Source organism: Hakea prostrata, chromosome 2, assembly GCF_041222555.1.
Source record: "Hakea prostrata isolate BN-2017 chromosome 2, UWA_Hpros_2, whole genome shotgun sequence".
Lineage (NCBI taxonomy): Eukaryota > Viridiplantae > Streptophyta > Magnoliopsida > Proteales > Proteaceae > Hakea > Hakea prostrata.
This window is the reverse complement of record NC_142601.1, coordinates 74,225,718-74,245,630: the sequence shown is the minus strand read 5'-3', so window position 1 is coordinate 74,245,630 and position 19,913 is coordinate 74,225,718. Positions and strand designations below refer to the sequence as shown.

The window sequence follows — 19,913 nt, the reverse complement described above, 5'->3', positions numbered from 1 at the left end:
GGTCCGATAGCAACAAAGAAAACAGGTCCACTCGATTCTTGCGGCAGCGAAACCGATTTGACCCATCAAGACGCTAGTAGTCTCTTCTCTTCCAGCTTTCTCTCAGTCACTTATACAAGCTTGCTGATGTTCCTCCCATTTTTCTAATTTTGTTGACTCTTTGTATTAATGGATTTTCTTCCTTTTCTTTCTTGTTTGCTTCCTCCGAACTCCCTGGATTTGCAAATTGAGAGAGAGAGAAAAGTGGGGTTTGGTGTAACTGTGACGGTGGTGGGTGTGGTTGCAAATTGCAATCTCGCGTTAATAGGCACCAAATTTCTTTACACGATTTTTCGTTCGCCGGAGTTGGAGGCGGAGGAGAAACAGTAAATAGAAAGGGAGTGAAAAAAGAATTATCGAAGGGTATTTTAGTCCTTACACATTAACAAATCTTTAATAATCATTTTATAACCCTAACTTCAGGGTTAAAATGCTTCACCACCAATGGCGCCGGTAACTTGAAAGTTTTCACGAGTAAAATTAAAAATTTTCATTTTAAGCAAAGGGGGTGTCATAGAATATATCGCTCTTTAAGGGGCCAATTACGAATTTAGACCCATGTAAGAGACGCCATCCAAAAAAATTTGAAATCAAACACTTTAAAACATGTCAATGCAAGGTTGGTAAAGTAGTAAGATCCATACTTCTTAATGGATAAGTCATGGGTTCAAGATGAGAAAGCTCCTTCTGAGAATATAATCAAAGCGTGTTCAAGTCGACTTAGATGAACCTCAGAAAAAAATAATAAAAAAAATAAAATAAAATAAAAATTTGTAAATAAAAAACACTCGAAACATGTCTTAATTTTCTTCGATGCACAAGGAGCGCAAGCTAGACAAGTTAGGATTCATTTGCTCGTTCGATAAAGGCTATTGTAGTCAATTTATAGGCTCCTCCAGCGCCAATGCCATCACGATGAAACCACCATAGCCGCAAGGCCCGCAAAGCTTCTACTGTTTTGGGCACCTCTTCAATGGTTGTAGACTGAAAATGATGGAGGTTCACAGTTAGGGCTTCCAGAAATCATGAGTTCATTTCCACTTGTTGCTTCGAGTAGAGCCATGTCTGCCGCAAGTTCCTTCTGTCTTCTGCGGTGATCTGTCAATTTCCCTCTCTGGTTTGCTGAATTTCCTTGTTTTTCTCAATGGCTTCTTCTGATTTCTGTTTATTCTTCCAGGAATTCCCTGACACTGCGAGCTTTCCAGAATGCCAAAATCTCATCTGTGTTTTCCAGCAATCTCGCCCGCCAAACTCTTGTTGTTCTTCCTCTTCTCCCCCGAAGGTATTCCATATTCAATTGTCTCTTTTTTTCAGTTTTTTATTTTGGATTTGTAAAATATATGATTGTAGTCAAAGTGTCCTCCTAGTTCAGGAGTTTCACCCTATTTGGGTTCTTTTTTCTAGAATTATAAAGATATGGTTATGGACACATTTATCTGAAGTATATATGTTGTGAGCCCAATTTTTGGGAACCTAGAGCAGAGGAATTTTAGAGGGGTGGGGAGTAGAACTCAGAAGATTGGGGATCTGGGAAGGAGAAGAAGCGCAGAGAATAAAGAGACTTAGAAGTTGGGGAAGAATATTCTTCATTCCCTTCAACTGCCTTACTCTATTACATTTATAGTCCAGGTTTCCCACCCTATTTTCATGACTGTTCTACCCTTAATACGCCCAAATAGGACATTCACTTGACATGACATTCTACCAATTATTCCCTTACAATTTAACCCTCCTTATTTCCGGTACCTATAGACTCGATTCAGATGCCACTCCCACTAATTCACGATAACAAAAACTTCCTGGAACATTGCTGATAAATCATTCCAACAACTCGTCAAGGCTTCAAACATGCAAGTCACAATCTGGACCACTGCCTCGGAAGTTACATGACTGCCAAGAGCGAATTTGGCCATAAGAAACACTATCATTACCAGGGCCGACTGCAGAAGTGGCTAAGCATCATGTGAGTGCTTCCCTCGCCCATTACGCCTTCCATACGCCCAATACCCACTGGAGCAGTCCCTTAAGATGGGCTCAAGAAATTTTCCTCTCTCTTGAGTTCCCACTTGTTGCTTCTCCATCCTCGATTCTCTAATCTTTTCGCTTTCCTGATAACTTGGGAGCCATATCAGAGTTCCATAACTGCCCAGCAGCCTTCCATGGTCCTTGCCATAATATATTGAATGTTCAAGCTTTGCTGCAATCTCTGCACCAATTACAAACTCACTGCCCCAACAAAGTTCTGCTTTCTCTAAAAATGGATAAATGTGCATGCATAGCTCTCCATCTAAAATGTGCTGCAAGTCTTGATCTTCATTGAAAACTTTTTCAGATACTTTGGAAACTTTCAAATCATTCAATTCTGAAACAATCAAGGCTGAAACTTTGCATACATCTGCAAGTGCCTTGATTAAAAGGTGACTTGAGGAAGGATTAACCTGAACATTGGTTGCATGTCTCTCATGCCTCTCCTTTATCACAGCCTTCAATTGGTGAGATGCTTCCACTACAATCTGCATGGCCCATGTACTTCCACGACCTTCTCCTACAAAAATATGTTGGACATAAACTCCACCCACTCCATGAAGTGCCTCTAAACAGAATGTAAATGTTGGAGACGTAAATAACTTCTGGGTTGACTCAAAATCAAAAAGCGACTCCATCAATCTAACACAAGCATTGGTTGAATATGAAAACTCGATGTCAATAGTAGAATGACCCCCCATCTGATAGAGATTCTTTGTAAGCTGCAACGAACTCCATTGCTAACAAATAACACAGTTCCAGATTTACCTGGCATTCCTGCAGGGCTTTTAAATCATTCGACCCTCAAGAGAGTGAATGAAAAACCTTGGGAATTCAACAATATCCTACAATGGCCTACTCACAATTTTCCTCAAGGAACTACATTTGGGTAGGAAAACCTCCGAATTGTATCTTAGCAACCTCGGAAGATCAACAGCCATCACACCAAGTAAATGACGAGGAATTCCCGATGTAAGAAGACCGCACTCTTTGAAAATACATGTTGTGCTAAGCATATAAGTACCCAAGAAGACTGCACTCAAGAAATTCAAAAGATCTCCAACATTTGGAGTAGAGCTATTGGACTCTAGCATTGTGAATTCCACGGTAGTCAAAAGAGCCCCAAGCCAGGTACGTAGAGGCACTAAACCAAAAAATTGTCCTTCATCCCAAACATCAATCTGTCATAGTGCGATGTTCCTCCCAAATTTACCTCCATTCGCAATCTCATCATTAAGCGCATCTAGGAAATAAAGATTTGAAGACACAAGAGACGTGGGCACATGGGGTTGGAATTCATCTTCAATTGGAAACTTCTCATACCACTCTAGCTTGTTGGCAACCATGAGTAAATCCAGCGACCTTGACAACAAGGCATTCCACCTCTTCCATATGTAATCAATCATTAGGGACACCCATTTATCCTTGAATGCAAGACAATTCTCCCTTACAACCACCTTCTCACCTACCAATATGTTCATCCTCTTTGAACTGAGCTCTTGAAGGATCCCCTTGACCTCATCTAAAGTAATTGACGAGACTACATAAGATAGAACGAGCATGTTCTGATTAGTCCATCTCCACCAATTTGAGACCCATCAAGTAAACGCTCATTGTGCTCACATAGAGTGACGAGAGCATCCGCTATCATGTATTCTACTAGGTCAATAACTAACGTCAAGCCAAACTCAAACCCAAGCTGTTGGATAACCTGCTTGTACACCGTAGGAGTTTCGTTGCTAGAGAAAAGGTGCCGCCACACTGTCACAAGGGTTAAGGTCTCCATATGTGCCATCACTCGCGGCTCTGTTTAGATCGGCTGAAATTCCTTGCTCAAAACGATGGAGGAAGAAGAAGATAGTCCTGTATTTCCAAAAATGCCCCTGTTGATGAGATGTAGTGAATGGATCATTTATTATTTGGGCCCATTTACCTGTTTTAGTGAACCAAACCAATTCTGCCGAGCAGCCCAAGTTCATTTGTCCAGTCACCAATCAGTTCAAGCAGGTCTTCTTCTTCTCTTGCACCTCATCTTCGATGAAAACCCTAAGGTTCTCTTCAACCGCCGCCATGCCTAAATCCATCCCCGCTATAACAAATGACGGAAATAGATTGTGGATGAGCAAGGTGCCAAACCCCATCGCCTCCGCTGCATCTTACAATGAGGCCACCGTCTGTCTCTCCTTGTTGTGATACCATATTTCAGCCAAGGAGGTTTCGCTGCTGCCCGCAGTTGGTGCAGTGTGTCGCCATGTCAAATCGGTGCCTTTGTTGTCGTTTGCACGAGAACCAACACCCGATTGAAATTTTAGTTTGGGACGTACCTTGGTAAACACTTCATTCAAACTCTTTGACTTCAATCTTATGATAGTGAAATCTCTCCGAGGATTGCTAGCTTCCACGGGATCAAATTTTTCCGCACTTCCTTTACTCTGAATATGTAGAGCATTTTTCAGGCCTATCAGATGTGATTTATTCTCTTCCGTCACGGCTTCCATCATCACTACATCGTATTTCACACCTTCGATTGGGGTTGCCTTTCTGTTCTCAAGCTACACTATTTGAACCACTATTGTAAAACTGCTCGAATCCCCTTGTACCCCCCTTTGAAACAAGGTCGATATCCTGGGATTGTTCCTTGAGTTGCTCCACCGCCACTGCCAATGTATTTACCTCCACGGCTCTTCCCTGTAAAGTTGTTTGTATGCCAGTGGACTGTGATTGATGGTGTTGATTGGTTGAAGATGGCTCTATTGAGGATAATGGCATGAGAGATGAACTTGGCGGAAGGTACTGATCGAGTCGCTTGTTCATTGATGAGAGATGTGCATGGATCTCTGCCAGGAAAGCCCTCTGCTCCACCATTGCTACTTGGAAGGAATTAAGTTCCATTTCGCTGTTCTCGGAATGCGGCAGGTTGGACCAATGTTGTGAACCCAATTTTTGGGAACCTAGAGCAGAGGAATTTTAAAGGGGTTAGGAGTAGAACTCAGAAGATTGGGGATTTGGGAAGGAGAAGAAGCACAGAGAATAAATAGACTTAGAAGTTTGGGGAATAATATTCTTCATTCCCCTCAACTACCTTACTTTATTACATTTATAGTCCAAGTTTCCCACCCTATTTTCATGACTGTTCTACCCTTAATATGCCCAAACAGGACCTACACTTCACATGACATTTTACCAATTATTCCCTTACAATTTAACCCTCCTTATTTCCCATACCTATAGACTAGGTTCGTAACAATATATCAATAATGCAACTGAACATGTGGGATGGCCTTTTTCTATTATTGACTAGAGTCTTGGGGGGTTTCGTCTCTATATTCTGCTTGAGTTAAAATTGTGCATTTTAAATACTCATGTTATTTATGTTCCTCTGTCTTGTAGATAAGAAGTTTCGCCCTCCTCCAGTACAATGAGATAACGGAATTTTGAAGATTGCATGTTTATTTTGAAACCCATTTGGGACAAAATTTTGTAAAATCTGCAATATTTTTATGAAACGTTAATTAAACAAATAAGGATCAAGATCCACATTTTCTGAGTTAATCTACTTACTCTAGCCACCACCCCACTTGTGAGTGTTATATGTTATCTTTCTTTGCTTTTCAAAGATACCAATATCGTCAAAAGACTTTACTACTGCAAGTATTCAGGAATAATAGGCAAAAGAAAACCCATGATTATCTCATAGCTTCCTTGCATTTACCATGTTACAATTTCTTGGCTTCATGCTGCATTATATAGTTTGGTCTATGTATTAAAGCTTGATCCATCAATGTTATTGCTTACATTGATTCTTGATCTAATCTTGTTGAGAAAACTGATTGTGGTAGAATGGCTTGATCTATCAGTGTGATCCCAAGCCCCCTATTTATAATAAAGTAGAAAGAACACTTTTACATAAACTCTTTTACTTGGTTAACAAAAAATAGAAAATTACATAAACTAAAACTCGTAGAATTGAACTCCTAATAGAACTCAACCAACACTTCCCCTCAAGTTGAGGCATAGATGTTAGTCATGCTCAATTTGCCTACAATAAGTAGGAAATCTCTTTCCTTTAAATCCTTAGTGAAAATATCTGCCACTTGGTCTTCAGATATCACAAAAGGCATGCAGATCAACCCTTGTTCCAGCTTTCCTTTCACAAAAAAAAAAATCTGTTAATTTCATTGTGCTTGGTTCAATCATGTTGCACAGGATTATTGGCAATGGCCACCTTGTTGTCATAATACAACATCATAGGGTTTGCAACTTGATTTCCAATATCTTCTAGTAGACCTTTCAACTATAGCAGCTCAAAAACTCCACTAACCATAGCTCTATATTCAACTTTTGTACTGGATAAAGCTATCACATTCTGTTTCTTACTCCTCCAAGTAACTATGTTACCTCCACAAAGGTACAGTAACCTGAAATTGACTTCCTGTCAAGAGACTCAGCCTAGTCTGTATCCGTGTAAGCTTCTACCCTTAGATTATTAGTGGGTGACAAAAGTATTCATTTTCCAAGAGTCCGATCTAAATATTGTAGTATTCTGGCAACAGCCTTCGTATGAGTTCAATGCGGATTATGCATGAACTGGCTTACTATTCCTATGACATAAGCAATGTTTGGCTTGGTGTGGGACAAGTAAATAAGTTTCCCTGCTAGCCTTTGATATCTTCTTTTGTCTATTGATTCTCCCTCTTTCTCCTTAAGTTTAGTTCCAGCCTCAATAGAGGTGTTAACTACTTTACGCCCCAACATTGCCACTTCTAATGATAAATATAAAACATACTTTCTTTGGGATAGATATATATATATATATATATATATATATATATATATATATATATATATATATATATATATATATATATCTTTCTTTGATCGAGCCACCTTAATTCCTAAGAAGTACTGTAACTTTCCTAGATCTTTAATCTCAAATTATTTGCTAAGAAAGTCCTTCAATCTTTGTATTTTTTCACCATTATTCCATGTGATGATAATTTTTTCACATAAACAATAAGTGTGATATTGGTACTTGACTTCTTAACAAACAGTGTATGATCAACATTGCTTTATTTATACCTAATAGAGGTCATTGCCTTTTGACGACATCCAAACCAACATCTAGGAGATCGTTTCAAGTTTCAACCCATAAATTGACCTTTTCGACCAATAAACTTTCCCTACAGTATTGTCATCCAAAAATCTATGTGGGTTCTTCATATAAACTTCCTCCTCCAACTCTCCATGCAAGAAGGCATTCTTTACATCTAGTTGGTACAGATTCCAGTCTTTGTTCACGCCAACAGATAGCAAAACTCTGACAATGTTCAATTTTGCAATAGGAGCAAAAGTCCCTTGATAATCAATTTCATAAGTCTAGGTAAACCCCTTTGCAACTAATTTAGCCTTTAACCTGGTTATCGATCCATCTATATTTCGTTTACCACAAACACCCATTTACAACTTACGAGTTTTTTTCTTGAAGGAAGTGTAACCAGCTTCCAAGTATCTTTTTCTTTATTACCTACATTTCCTTTACCATAGTTGCCTTCCATTTGTTATCAACATAGGCAACCTACCAAAATTTTTGAACAAAACAAATGATACAGAAGATATAAAAGCACGATAAGAGTCAGACAAATAGTCATTAGAAATATATAGCTATGGATGCTGAGTACAAAATCTAACTCTTTTCTAACAACAATGGGAAGATCAAAAGAAGATACCTCAAAGGGAATAATAGAATTTGATTTTTGAGCAAGAGATTAAAGTGATAACATGTCATATTTTTTCACCTGCTTTGGCCGATTGTAATTCTTCCTCTGATAAGTCTATACTTCCTTATTCTTGTCAATCTTATTTTGAAAAACTTCAGTAGTGTGCCTCACAGGAGTGATCTTCCCCTGACTAAGTTCTTCACATAGTTTAGAAAACGGAGGGGGAGAATTAGAGTCCTCCGGTATACTAACCGAAGTCTCCCCATGGTCAGGAAACTCTTCTTGAACTCCTAAGCTTTGTTGTGGTGGTGTTTGGGAGTATATGTGTGTGATAGGAAAGTCTAGAGTTGGAAAGAACACCTCTCCTCTAGGATTCTCCCCCCTGGAGAGGTATATCGTAAGGGCAAGACTTATTAAAAGTTACATCCATAGACACAATGGTTTTCCTGGAAGAAGAATGATAGCATTTGCACCTTTCTGAGTAGCAGAATAGCCCAAAAATATGCAGGGCAGACCGCGGGGAGCCGCTTACTTTAATAAGCTGTGATTCTGGCATAACACATCTAAAAACCTTTAGGAGAAAAACATAAGAAGAAGTTCCCGAGAGAATCTCATTTAGACATTTAAAATAAAGTATCCTATTGGGCATCCTATTTATAAGGTTAGAGACAATAAGTATAGCATCACTCCAGTATTGGTCAGGGACATTCATAGCAATCATAATAGAACGGGCTATCTCTAGTAGATGTTTGTTCTTTGGCAACCCTATTTTGGGCAGCTGTATTAACACAACTAGTCTGGTGTATTATGCTATAGTCAGAGAGTTATGTCCAAAATTCACCATCAATATACTTCGTGCCATTATCACGACGAAGGATCTTCATAGTGGCTTGAACTGAGTTTTAATCATATTATAAAAATCACGAAAACATTGAAAAACCACATTTTTGTGTTTTAAAAAATAAATTCATCTAAAACGAGAATGACAATCAATAAAAGTAACAAAGTATCTATGGTCAATAATAATTACACATCGGCAGGGCCCCACACATTAGTATGAATTAAAACAAAAGGAATAGATTTTCTATTATGAAGAGAAGGTAAATAAGTAGAACGAGTCTGTTTCGCAAAAATGTGGGCTTCACAAAAAAATCGTTCTTATTATATTAAGAGACTAAATCAAGAAATACTTTCTCAAAAGTTCCTAGAGGGGGGTGACCTAGCCTATGATGCCACTGATGGAGGTCTAATATTACCGAATGGACTTGATGAGAAGATATAGCCAAAGAAGAAGTAGATCCTCCAATCTGCTCCAACAAATAAAGTCCATTTGGTTTACCACATCCAATCTCCTTCCCCATTACTAGATCTTGGAAGACACAATAAGATGGAAAATATGTCACTTTACAATTCGTCATGTGTAAGACTATTGATAGAGAGCAAGTTAGTAGAGAAGGAGGGAACATGTAAAACTTTAGCCAAAGAAAATGATGGAGAATGTTGAATGGTCCCTTTTCCAGCAATGGAATAATAAGAGCCATCAGCAATTCAAACCTTATCTTTTTCGGAAGTTGGAGAATAATTTAAGAAAAAAGATGATGAACTTGTCATATAATTTGTGGCTCTTGTATCAATGATCTAAGAAATAGAAACTAAAGAAACATGGAAACCTGTAAAAGTTTTACCTGGAATAGTAAGGTAGGAGTTGGTATGGGTAGTGGAGGAAGTAGTAGTAAAGGTTGTACCGGCAGTAGAAGATTGCAGAATACGTCAAAGAATAGTTAACTCCTCCTGTGAAGAACCAACGTCTACAAAGGGTGATGTGGAAATTGTCTCAGAAAGATTAGCCTTCACTTTTTCCCTTCTTTGTGCCCTTTTCTGTTCAAAATCAGCAGGTTTCCCTAGGAGTTTTCAACTGTTGCCCTTGGTATGATATTCTTTGTGACAATGCTCACACTTGACAATCTTCTTAATCGAATCAGATTTAATGCTAACAGTCTACAAATCTGATTTCTCCACAATAAGAACATGAAACATGGCTAATTGACGGCTTTTCTCACACTGAACAAGGGCATCAGACTGTTCTAGTGTAGGAAAAGGAGAACAACTCAATACTTGTACTCTGATCTGATCATACTCCACATTTAAACGGGCCAAGAATTCATATACTCAAATCTTATCACCATGCTTCCTATAAGTAACCACATCATCTGGATTGGTGGGGTGATAATCCCCATAAGATCCAACTCCTGCCAAAGAGATTGCAACTCAGTATAATATTGGACCACATTCAGTTCCTTTTGGCTAGTCTCATGAAGCTTCTTCCGTAGCTCATAAACTTGTGCATCATTCCCTAACTGTCCGTATGTTTCAGTAGTAGCATTCCAAATTTGGGCAGCAGTATCAAGTAATAGGTATCTACAAGCAATATTTAGATCAATGGAATTCAGAAGTAACAACATAATAAGACAACATAATAAAAGAGTCATTCAAGATCCATTTATCCTGTGAAACACCTATGATGGTAGGTTTGATAGTGTTGCCCATAATGTGTCCAACAAGTCCTCTTCCAGCAATAGTTAGGTATGCAAATCGAGACTAGATCAAATAATTTGTTCCATCAAATCTTTCCAAAAGTGAAGGAAGTGTAGGATAACGTTCACAGCCCTTGGGAGCAGTAGTACCATTAATGGTTGTCATGGTTCAAAAAAAAATTGTTGTTCTTCAGTCTTTTCACCCTTTTGAAATAATAGAATCGTCACAAAATTGAATACCCTAACCACCAAAAGAAATTTAGGGATTCATAGGATAAGGTCACTCTCTCTCTCTCTTTTTTTTTTTTTTTGGGGGGGGGGGGGGGAGGGAACTAGTTCAAGGGAAAATAGAAATCGGCTATTGTAAAGGGAAAATCAACCCTGGTTCAATGGTTGGGTTCAATTGGTTAGGTGGTTCAGTGGTTGGGTTGAATGGGTTCAATTGGTTAAGTGGGTTAGTGGTTGGGTTAATTGGTTTAACGCTTTGGTAAATATAGGTTGGTTTGATGGGGTTTCTAAAACAGGGAGGAAGACGATATCGCAGGGTCTGGCGATACCAGGAGGTACTTATGGCTGCTGGAAAGGTGATAGGTGCATTGGCGATGGTGATGGTGGTGCAGCCATGGTGGTTGCAGTGACAGTGGTGAAGCGACAGTGTAGCAGTGGCGGTAATGGGAAGAAGACGATATCGCATGGGTTTGGCGATACCAAGAGGTGTCTCAATGGCTGTTGGAAAGGTGATGGGTGCAGTGGCAATGGTGATGGTGGTGCAGTGACGATGTAGTAGTGGTGTGGGTAGCAGGCGGCAATGGAGGTTGCAGTGTGAGAATTGATCTTTCCTACCCTTTTTTTTTCTTTTGTATTTCCTAATCGACTTTTGGATCTGATACCATGTTGAGAGAGTCAATTGTGGTAGAATGGCTTGAATAGATCAGTGTGATCTCAAGCCCTGTATTTATAATAAAGTGGAAAGAGCACATAAATACTCTTACTTGGGTAACAAGAAATAGAGAAATATACGAACCAAAAACCTAACAGAACTGAACTCTTAGTAGAACTCAACCAACATAAAATAATCTAAATCATTTTGATATCCGTAAGCATTTTCATTTTCCTCCTAGGATCGTTCCGTAGTATACCAAGTCACATGGTACAAGAGGCAGAGAAAGCCAAGATCCTCCACTTCTTTAGTGGGATGTTCCTTCATTCCTGACTTACAAAATGGGGGATCTGATAAATCTTTCCTTTTGGATAGAAAGAAGTCTCGGAGGATCAAGTGACAAATCTTGCCTGTTGGATGGAAAGGGGAGTCTTAGATGCTCAGGAGACAAATCTTTCCTATTTTATGAAAAGAAGTCTCAGAGGTTCAAGAGCATGGAACGAAAGTTCGCTCGGTTCGCCGGGTTCACTACCGGGCGAACTGGCGAAATCTCGGCGAGATTTCGCCGATATTTACCTGAATTATATAATAATATGTTATAAAATAACATGATTGATGAGTGATGGCTCGCATGCATTTAAAGTTTTAAAGTTCAAAAAATTAATAAACTAATAAATATCCCTGTTATTCTGCAAAAGCGTCAGTAGTTTCAGCCTCATGTTTATCTTTAATATTTTTTATTTCATTTTTTTAATAACTCCATTATTCTCCATCAACCACGTGTGCGTGCGGATCAAATTCACAACTTATAATCTCACAAAAATCAGAATTCAATCTTCATCACTTCGTCTTCCTCAGTCCTCGTCTTCTCCGTCCGGCGACTCACTTCGTCTTCCTCAGTCCTCCTCGTCTTCCTCACTTCTCCATCTTCTCCGTCCGGCGACTCACTTCGTCTTCCTCAGTCCTCGTCTTCCTCACTTCTCCTTCCGGCGACTCAGCAATCACTTCGTCTTCCTCAGTCCTCGTCTTCCTCACTTCTCCGTCCGGCAACTCAGCAGTTACAATCAGGGTGCAGCAGACTCTTTCTAATGGCTGGCTTTGCTGAAATCTGTTTTCTTTTTTAACCAAAATCACATAGCAATACCAAAAGACAGAGGCAATACCAGAAGACAGAGGCGATGCTTCAATTGATCGAGGAAGACGCGGACTCCTTTGCACAACGAGCGATCGGAGTTGATATCCATGGTTGAAGATTTCTACCTTGCCCACTGTTCCTTGGCTGAGCGGTTTGATCTTCTAAAATTAGGCAATGGAAACCGACTGTTGGGTTCTCCTCTTCACCGGTTACAGATTTGGAGAAATATCGCCGACGTTCGGCGAGATATCGCTAGTTCGGCGAGATATCGCTAGTTCGGCAAGAAAAGGCGAGATATCGCCGAGAATTCCGCAAATCTCGATTCGCTCCCTTGTTTCGTTTCGCCCCCTGGCGAAACTGGCGAATTTCGCCGATATTGGCGAAATTCACCGGAATTTCTTTCCATGCTCAAGAGACCTCTGATTCAGCTTCGTCTGTTAATAATGCTGAAGCATTATAGAATATGGAAGTGTGTTGGATGCACACAACTGCAAAGAAAATTACAAGGGGTGCTTCGAGAATAGGATGACCTGGATGTAAATCAGGCTATTGAGCCCACTTCGGGTATTTCAGCTCCTCACTTCAATTTAAAGTTTCCATTGACACCTTATTTACTTGTCCTTTGTTTCAGATCCTTGTGCCATATAAGAGCTACTAATGATGAAGAGGTTTCAGCTAGAGCAGCTGCAGCCAGTGCTGACAGTGGAGCTCCAACCATGTACCATTCCTAGTAACTTCACATGGTGGTTTGAATATCAGTAGTTGTCATGCAATTTGAGCTGCCAGCTTCAGACCTTAAATATGGAAAAGCAATGTAAGATGGATTGAAGTTGTTTTTCTTTTCCTTTCAGATTTGACAAGATCATAGCCAAGGAGATCCCTTCAACAATTATTTATGAAGATGAGAAAGTCTTAGCATTTAAGGATATCAACCCGCAAGCTCCTGTTCATGTTTTAGTTATTCCGAAGTGTAGAGATGGATTGACACAGCTCAGCAAGGTATTTGTTTTCATTCTTGTTCATATCATTTGCCTTGTGGTAACTCCAAAGAATTTAACTCTCATTTTCTTGAGTTGCAACTTGTTCGCGTGTGATTATAAACTATTTCTCTCTTGCTTGTAAGGCTGTCCATAGCATGCCGGACTCATAGAGACTCCCTAGTAGTTGTTGCTTAAAGTGGACATTAAAGATTAAAAGGAAATTCAAATCATGTCTTTAATTACTGTATTGACATTTTGCCTAATCTGGTAAAGCAATCACTAATTTGGGTCTGTTTTGATAGTGAGGCATCCTGGATATGTACTAGTACCTCTAGATTACAGGACAATGTTTCCATAATCATCATCTTCGGTTTATGTTCTTCGAACTTTCTGGAGAAGATTTCTTTCAAATTGATCTTACAAGTATATTCTTTCTTGAAGACTTGTGTAGTACACTTCTAAAAGCCCATTGACAAGACCCTTTCACAACTTTCCAGCAGGCACTAGGAACACCAATTTTTGAACCCCTGATTAAGTTTAAGAACCCGAGCTTCCACCGATTATTCTACAACCAAGGTTTTTGACAGTAGCGTGAGGATAGACACCTAGCATATATACATGTGTAGATGGACACAATCTTTTCTTTTCTTTCTTTTTTATGGGGGTAGAACAGATGGACACAATCTTTGCTACTATCTTCAAGAACCATGTAATCAAGAGTCCATTTGCCTGGATAACTAATATTGTTGAAGGACAAAATCCATTCTCATTCTATTGGAACCGCCTAGCAGGCATGTAATTAAGTGCTATTGGAGGAGGAGAAAAGCATGCTCATTCTTATGGAACCACATAGTAGGTATATGCTTCCCTCATGTTTTTTTACCGCACAATGAGAGTAGGGGTCCATCTTTGAGTACCGATAAGATGAATCAGAAGTGGGATTTCTCGTGGGTCTCATGTGAGCCTCACCATTATTGTGTTATGGAGGAAGATGAGGAGAGCACTTACTTCTCCCCTTATAAAGGGGTGAACAAGAATCCTGTTTTGTACATGTCTATTAAATATATGTACGTTCTTTTAACCTAGGAACTTTTTCGCTTTTAAAGTTAAGCGAGTGTACTGGAGATTGATAATTTAATTATAAATTTTCCTGTTATGGTGATAGGCTGTACCACGTCACAGTGAAATATTGGGTAATCTCATGTATGCTGCGAAGATAGTAGCAGAGAAAGAAGGCATCCTCAATGGATTTCGCGTTGTTATCAACGACGGTCCCAGTGCCTGTAAGCTCCTTTCGCATAATCTTTAGACCAATGTTTTCGTGAATGCTCGTAACTTGTAGTTCTCTGTCTTCCCAATACCAGGTCAATCTGTTTATCATCTGCACTTGCATGTGTTAGGAGGGAGACAAATGAAATGGCCACCCGGTTGAAAAACTGAGGACGCCCTAAGAGTTGTGTTTCTCCCGATTTCCTCTTTTCCAGAAGTTCTCTTTTGATAATCACAGGTATACGAGTGAATCAAGGACCCTGGAAAATTACTCTCTAATAATTTGCTCTTTTTTTTTTTTTTGAATTGTGAGGTTAATACTAACAATGGAAATAGAAAGTTTATTCTGGGTCCTGAACATGATGATTTTATTGGGTGCATAAAATGTATTACTGTTTCTTTTTAAATTCCTAGAGCACTCACAGGATGTGATTTAAGTTGAATCAAGGTTTTTTGGCTAGTGATTTGCATTTGACCCTTTAAAGAAAAAGAAAGAAGAAAGACGATGAATGATAAATTGAACTTTGCTAACTTATTCGATGATGTACGGTTTCACTAGTTGTTTTTCTTGATTAAAGAAGCTTCCACAGAACGTAGTGGTAGAGGGTCAATCTGTACTTTACCATACTCAGAGCTCAGCCCCCATTGTTAGGACATCAACAACAAGAATTGTTGCCCTAGAAACATGCCTAATCAAAACAGAATTAGACCTAGCCAAATAAAATCTCAGATCTTATACCACGCTTAGTACATCCAGAGCGGGAGGAGTTCCACTAGCTGGGGTGCACCCCCCGTATGTGCAATTAGATAGATTGGTTTAGTCCTTTCCGGTCTACTATCATTTTCATTTTCATTTTCATTTTCATTTTCGGGGGCTAAGTTAGTGAACCACCAGTTCATGAGTGTGGGGAATTGAAAACAGCAAAAATTAGAGTTGTTAACATTTCTGGTAATAGAAAGTGGTGGCATCATAAGTTAATCCACTTTGCCGTCTGGTTTGAACAAAAGACAAAAGAGAAAGAGAAGAGCACTCCGGTTCATTTGAGTCCCTCCGTACGAGAGAGAGAGAGAGATGGTGCGGAAGCGGAACCTTACTTACAGAGGCAACTTGTCGCCATACTTCATTTACGGCTCCATTAGGACACTCGTACTCGACAAATATTGCTTCACCTGACCTGAAACAATTAGTACAATTAGTACAAATTGACAAAAACCTAGATATATATATATATATCAGGTGACCGTGCTGGCTATTCAGGCAAGAATACAACCTTCATTTTCAAATTGATTCAATAGCTGATACTTTCCTTTCTTCATCAGAAAGAATCATATTCTTCTTAATTCAGCTTAGACAATATCTGCGACTTGAAATTAATTCTCATGAAAGCCAGTGATTCTACATGAAATACCATTTTAGAAAATGTACCATCCACTATCCGGAGTGTTTAGCTGGAGTATATGGATTCTGTTCATTCCACCTATTTATAGCTGTTGAGATCATAGACGTTCAAAACTTCTCCATCTACCTCAGGCCGCTCCACTTTGAGATTTCCCTTTTTATCTATTCCTTGGCTTTATTCTAGAGAGAGTGGTGGGGGGGGGGCTGAACAATGGCAATATCATACTACTATTACTATTATCCCTAGAATACTCCCAAATTTTCATTAGAATGATATAATAGACTAATTTATCTATTAATAATGATTATTAATTGAATTGATTTTTCTTAATTATATTACTCAAAAGAATGTCCAAGACTACTAAAACACGAGCTCCAAAATTCTGGTTACATCAATTAATAGGTATTTGCAGTATAACTTTACTAGTTCTTGATTGAACTTTGAAGTTTGAACTGAGAAACAAAAACTCATCACTCAACAAACACCATACATACATAATACATGTAAAGAGAAAAGAAAAACAATTAAATAGCTTTGGGAGACGCGTCTGGGAAGTTGAGGAGACAGATGAGGAATCTGATATCAGGTTCTACCCATCTCAAAATCTGTAAGCCCAATGGTTTCACAGTGTGAAGTGGAACTCTTATTGAATGGAGGCCCTGATAGTGATAGAGGAGGAACAGAAACAGCATAGGTGCTGACAGGCATAGTGGGAGGAAGATGAGGCAATGGTGCTTCGAATTTAAGGACCTGCATGGCTTGCCTGATAGAAGGGCGAAATTTGAAATCAGGGTGAGCACACCATAGCCCAACAGTCAACAAACACTCCATCTGTTGCTCATTGAAATCCATATTCAATTTCCCGTCAGCTGCTTTAAGAAGCTTTCCATTTCCGTAGAGGTTCCAGACCCACTCCAACAATACCATTTTACCTTCTTCTGCTTTAGAATCAATGCACTTTCTGCCACAAGCGATCTCCAGGGCCACAATTCCAAAGCTATATACATCGGATTCCTTGGAAGCCTTCCAAGTAGTAGCAGTTTCAGGAGCCATGTAACCCAAAGTCCCTGCCAATATAGTCATTCTTGATGTTTTCTCATGATCGATTAGCCTCGCTAGTCCGAAATCTCCAAGTTTAGCATTGAAATTGGAATCTAACATGATGTTACTAGGTTTGATATCCCTGTGAACCACACACTGGTCCCATTCTTCGTGTAAATAGAGCAACGCAGAGGCTAAGCCTAGAACTATTTTGTTCCTCGCCTCCCATGTCAACAAAGTTTTTGCCCTGAAGAGATGTGAATCAAGGCTCCCATTGGGCATGAATTCATAAACAAGGAGCAGCTCTTCTTTGTGATGGCACCAACCCACAAGCTGCACCAGGTTCCTATGCCTCAGTCGACTAATGATTTTAACCTCGGACCTGAATTCCTTCACACCTTGTTTGGATTTCTTGGAGACCTTCTTAACAGCGACATCCTTGTTCTGATCAGCCAAGAAACCTCTGTAAACAGCTCCAAATCCCCCCTCTCCAAGCTTCCCTTCCTCTGCAAAATTATTAGTCGAACGAACCAATTCACCATAAGCAAAACTTTTAGGCCCTGACGTCTTCTCGAAATCATTGTCGATGGGTGCATCGAGGGTGACGCTGCCGTCTTTTCTCCTTCCGCCGCCGCTGTTCCTGTTCTTACTGTTCCTACTGTTCCTGTTCTTCCAGACAATGAAGGAAAAGATTACAAGCAAAGCAGTTCCACCCCCAGAAGAGGCTGCTACCATCAATCTCCTCTTCCAGACATCGCTTTCTTTGATATCCAGGGTTGAATTGAATTCCCAGTCGAGAACACTATAGGAAATGGCGTTAGATCCGGAGGATGATGCACCGAACCCTACTTTAACCAAATCTGGTAAATAATTCCCAAGATTGATGATATAAAAGAGAGTAGAATTTCCACGGAATACCGGATTCTCGGCGTAAGTAAAGAAAATACTCAAATTGTGAGTGGTAGAGTTGTAAGTAATCCAGACATTAGCTCTTCTTCTCGCACCGTTAACACTAGTGTTATCAAATGCAACACAAACCTCGTCTCTGTAAGTGCTGTTATTATTATTGCTGCCGTTCACGGTGGGCTGACTGCTTGGATTTACGGCATTGAACTCGATTGCAAAAATCTGATCCTCCGCATTGCTGGAGGCGGAGGTGGAGTTACGGTTGTTGACAGAAACAGAAGCAGAAGCAGAACCGAGATAGGTTGTTGCGTTTGTGGGAAGAGTGGAATCCTTGGGGGCAAGAAAGAAAGCAAGCACGGAGGAGGAGGAGCTGCTGCTGCTGCTGGTATTGAAGGAGAAATGGGTACGGAAGTCTGTGAGGTTTCGCGTTGCTTTGTCCCGGAGACGCACTGGCTTCGTATACGAAGCTCGGCCCGTTCGGCTTTTCCCCGCTGGATAGCCGATCACTTGGATGGCTCCTCCTGCTGAGATGGATGCATCGCCTTCCAGGCGAATTTCGCTCGGAGAGAAAGTTGAAAAATTGAAAGATAGGGAAATTGCAAAAGGGGGAAGAATTACAATCACAATCACAATTACAAGGAGAAAACCGGAGAAGAGAAGAGGATGGTTGTGGTTCCTTGAGTTGCAGAGAGCCATCATCATTGATTGGGTTTGGTTAAATTGTGTTGGAAGTCCAAATTGGGGATTGTTTACTTGTTTACTTACTTGAACGGGAAGAGAGAGAGAGAGAGAGAGAGAGAGAGAGAGGAGTGGATCGACTATTGAGGACGATTCGATTCAGATGAAGTTGTCTTGTGGTTGTGAATTGTGATTGCCACACTTTCTACAGTTCTATTTGCCTTGGTAGGAATAGGATTGGATGGATGAATCTGTAGAGTGAAGACCTTGACTTTGACTTTTCTCCCATGTCCTATTGCTCTCAGTCAATGAAACTTTTGTTGGGAAAAGCTAAATGCTGAGCTGTTAACTGCTGAAATTGAGATTAATAAATATCATACCGTTGGGACCATCACCATGGACCTTGGAGGGTTCTGGGCCTTGTGGGCCTTGTGGGTGGGAGGATGAATTCGAAGCAGTGCAGAACTCTGCGTTGTCACTTAATGGACACGTCATACGTCATTAGGGTGATTACTCAATCGGCCGGTTAAGTTCAACCCGGCCCCCGGGCTTTCACCTTACTAAATTCATAAGAAAAAGAAAAGAAAAAAAAATTACCTTGAATCCTCGATAATTTTTTCTGTAACAAAAAAAAAAAAAAAAAAAAAAAAAAAGAGTATATCATCCATCGATGGATTGGATTTCATAGTTTGATGGAGTTCCTAAACCTAAACCTAAACGGCTAAACCTATCCCTTCTCTTTATTGCCAAATTCTTTCTTCTTCAATTATTTGTTTAGTTGCCATTCATGGTCGGTCAGACTACTTTATTTCAGGAAAGTGTATGTATTCCACCGAGTCATTGAATCTGTATCCTTCCGTACTCAAGTTTTGTGCTTGGGACTTTCTGGACTTTTCCGGCTGCCGGCTGCATTGACTAGAAGAGAAGACATCCCTTGAATAGTTGAATGTGTCTCATGTAACTCTTACCAAAGGAATAGAATACTTTTTACCCAAAAAAAGAGAAAAAACAAAACAAAACAAACAAACAAACCAACAAAATGAATAGTTGACCGTCATGTAACAATTGATGGCATACATACATGTGCTCAATCCAAGTTGAAATCCTCTATTTCGACCATTAAACCATTATATTCTTCTCAACATTTCTTCATCACAAAACTATTTGTAATTCATTTTATCAATGTTCAAAAGATACAAGCTTTACCTAAATATGTGACAAAAAAATGTAAAAGAAACTTCTACCCAAAAAATATAGAAGAAGCACAATCCTCTATCAGGAAAGATCATCCACAATTGACTTGACTGAA

The 19,913-nt window shown here is 39.7% G+C and overlaps 1 protein-coding gene and 1 pseudogene across 3 annotated transcripts; one reads left to right on the top strand and one right to left on the bottom strand.

Moving 5' to 3' along the window:
- The first annotated feature begins 857 nt into the window (after nt 1-857).
- Nucleotides 858-15,252, top strand: LOC149026465 (14 kDa zinc-binding protein-like). 3 transcript variants are annotated; one of them, XM_089146754.1, is made up of 6 exons: nt 863-1,132; nt 1,217-1,321; nt 12,962-13,048; nt 13,182-13,329; nt 14,476-14,593; nt 14,653-15,236. In XM_089146754.1, exons 1-6 carry the CDS (start codon nt 1,065-1,067, stop codon nt 14,748-14,750), a joined length of 624 nt encoding a protein of 207 aa, XP_089002880.1. In that variant the 5' UTR covers nt 863-1,064; the 3' UTR covers nt 14,751-15,236. The 3 variants fall into 3 exon arrangements, with proteins under 3 accessions (XP_089002882.1, XP_089002880.1, XP_089002881.1); XM_089146755.1 differs by having other exon boundaries at nt 867-1,132; nt 14,675-15,230; XM_089146756.1 differs by lacking the exon at nt 12,962-13,048 and having other exon boundaries at nt 858-1,132; nt 14,653-15,252.
- A 1,033-nt stretch (nt 15,253-16,285) lies between these two features.
- LOC149026464 (L-type lectin-domain containing receptor kinase IX.1 pseudogene) lies at nt 16,286-18,832 on the bottom strand (annotated as a pseudogene).
- Between the last annotated feature and the right edge of the window lie 1,081 nt (nt 18,833-19,913).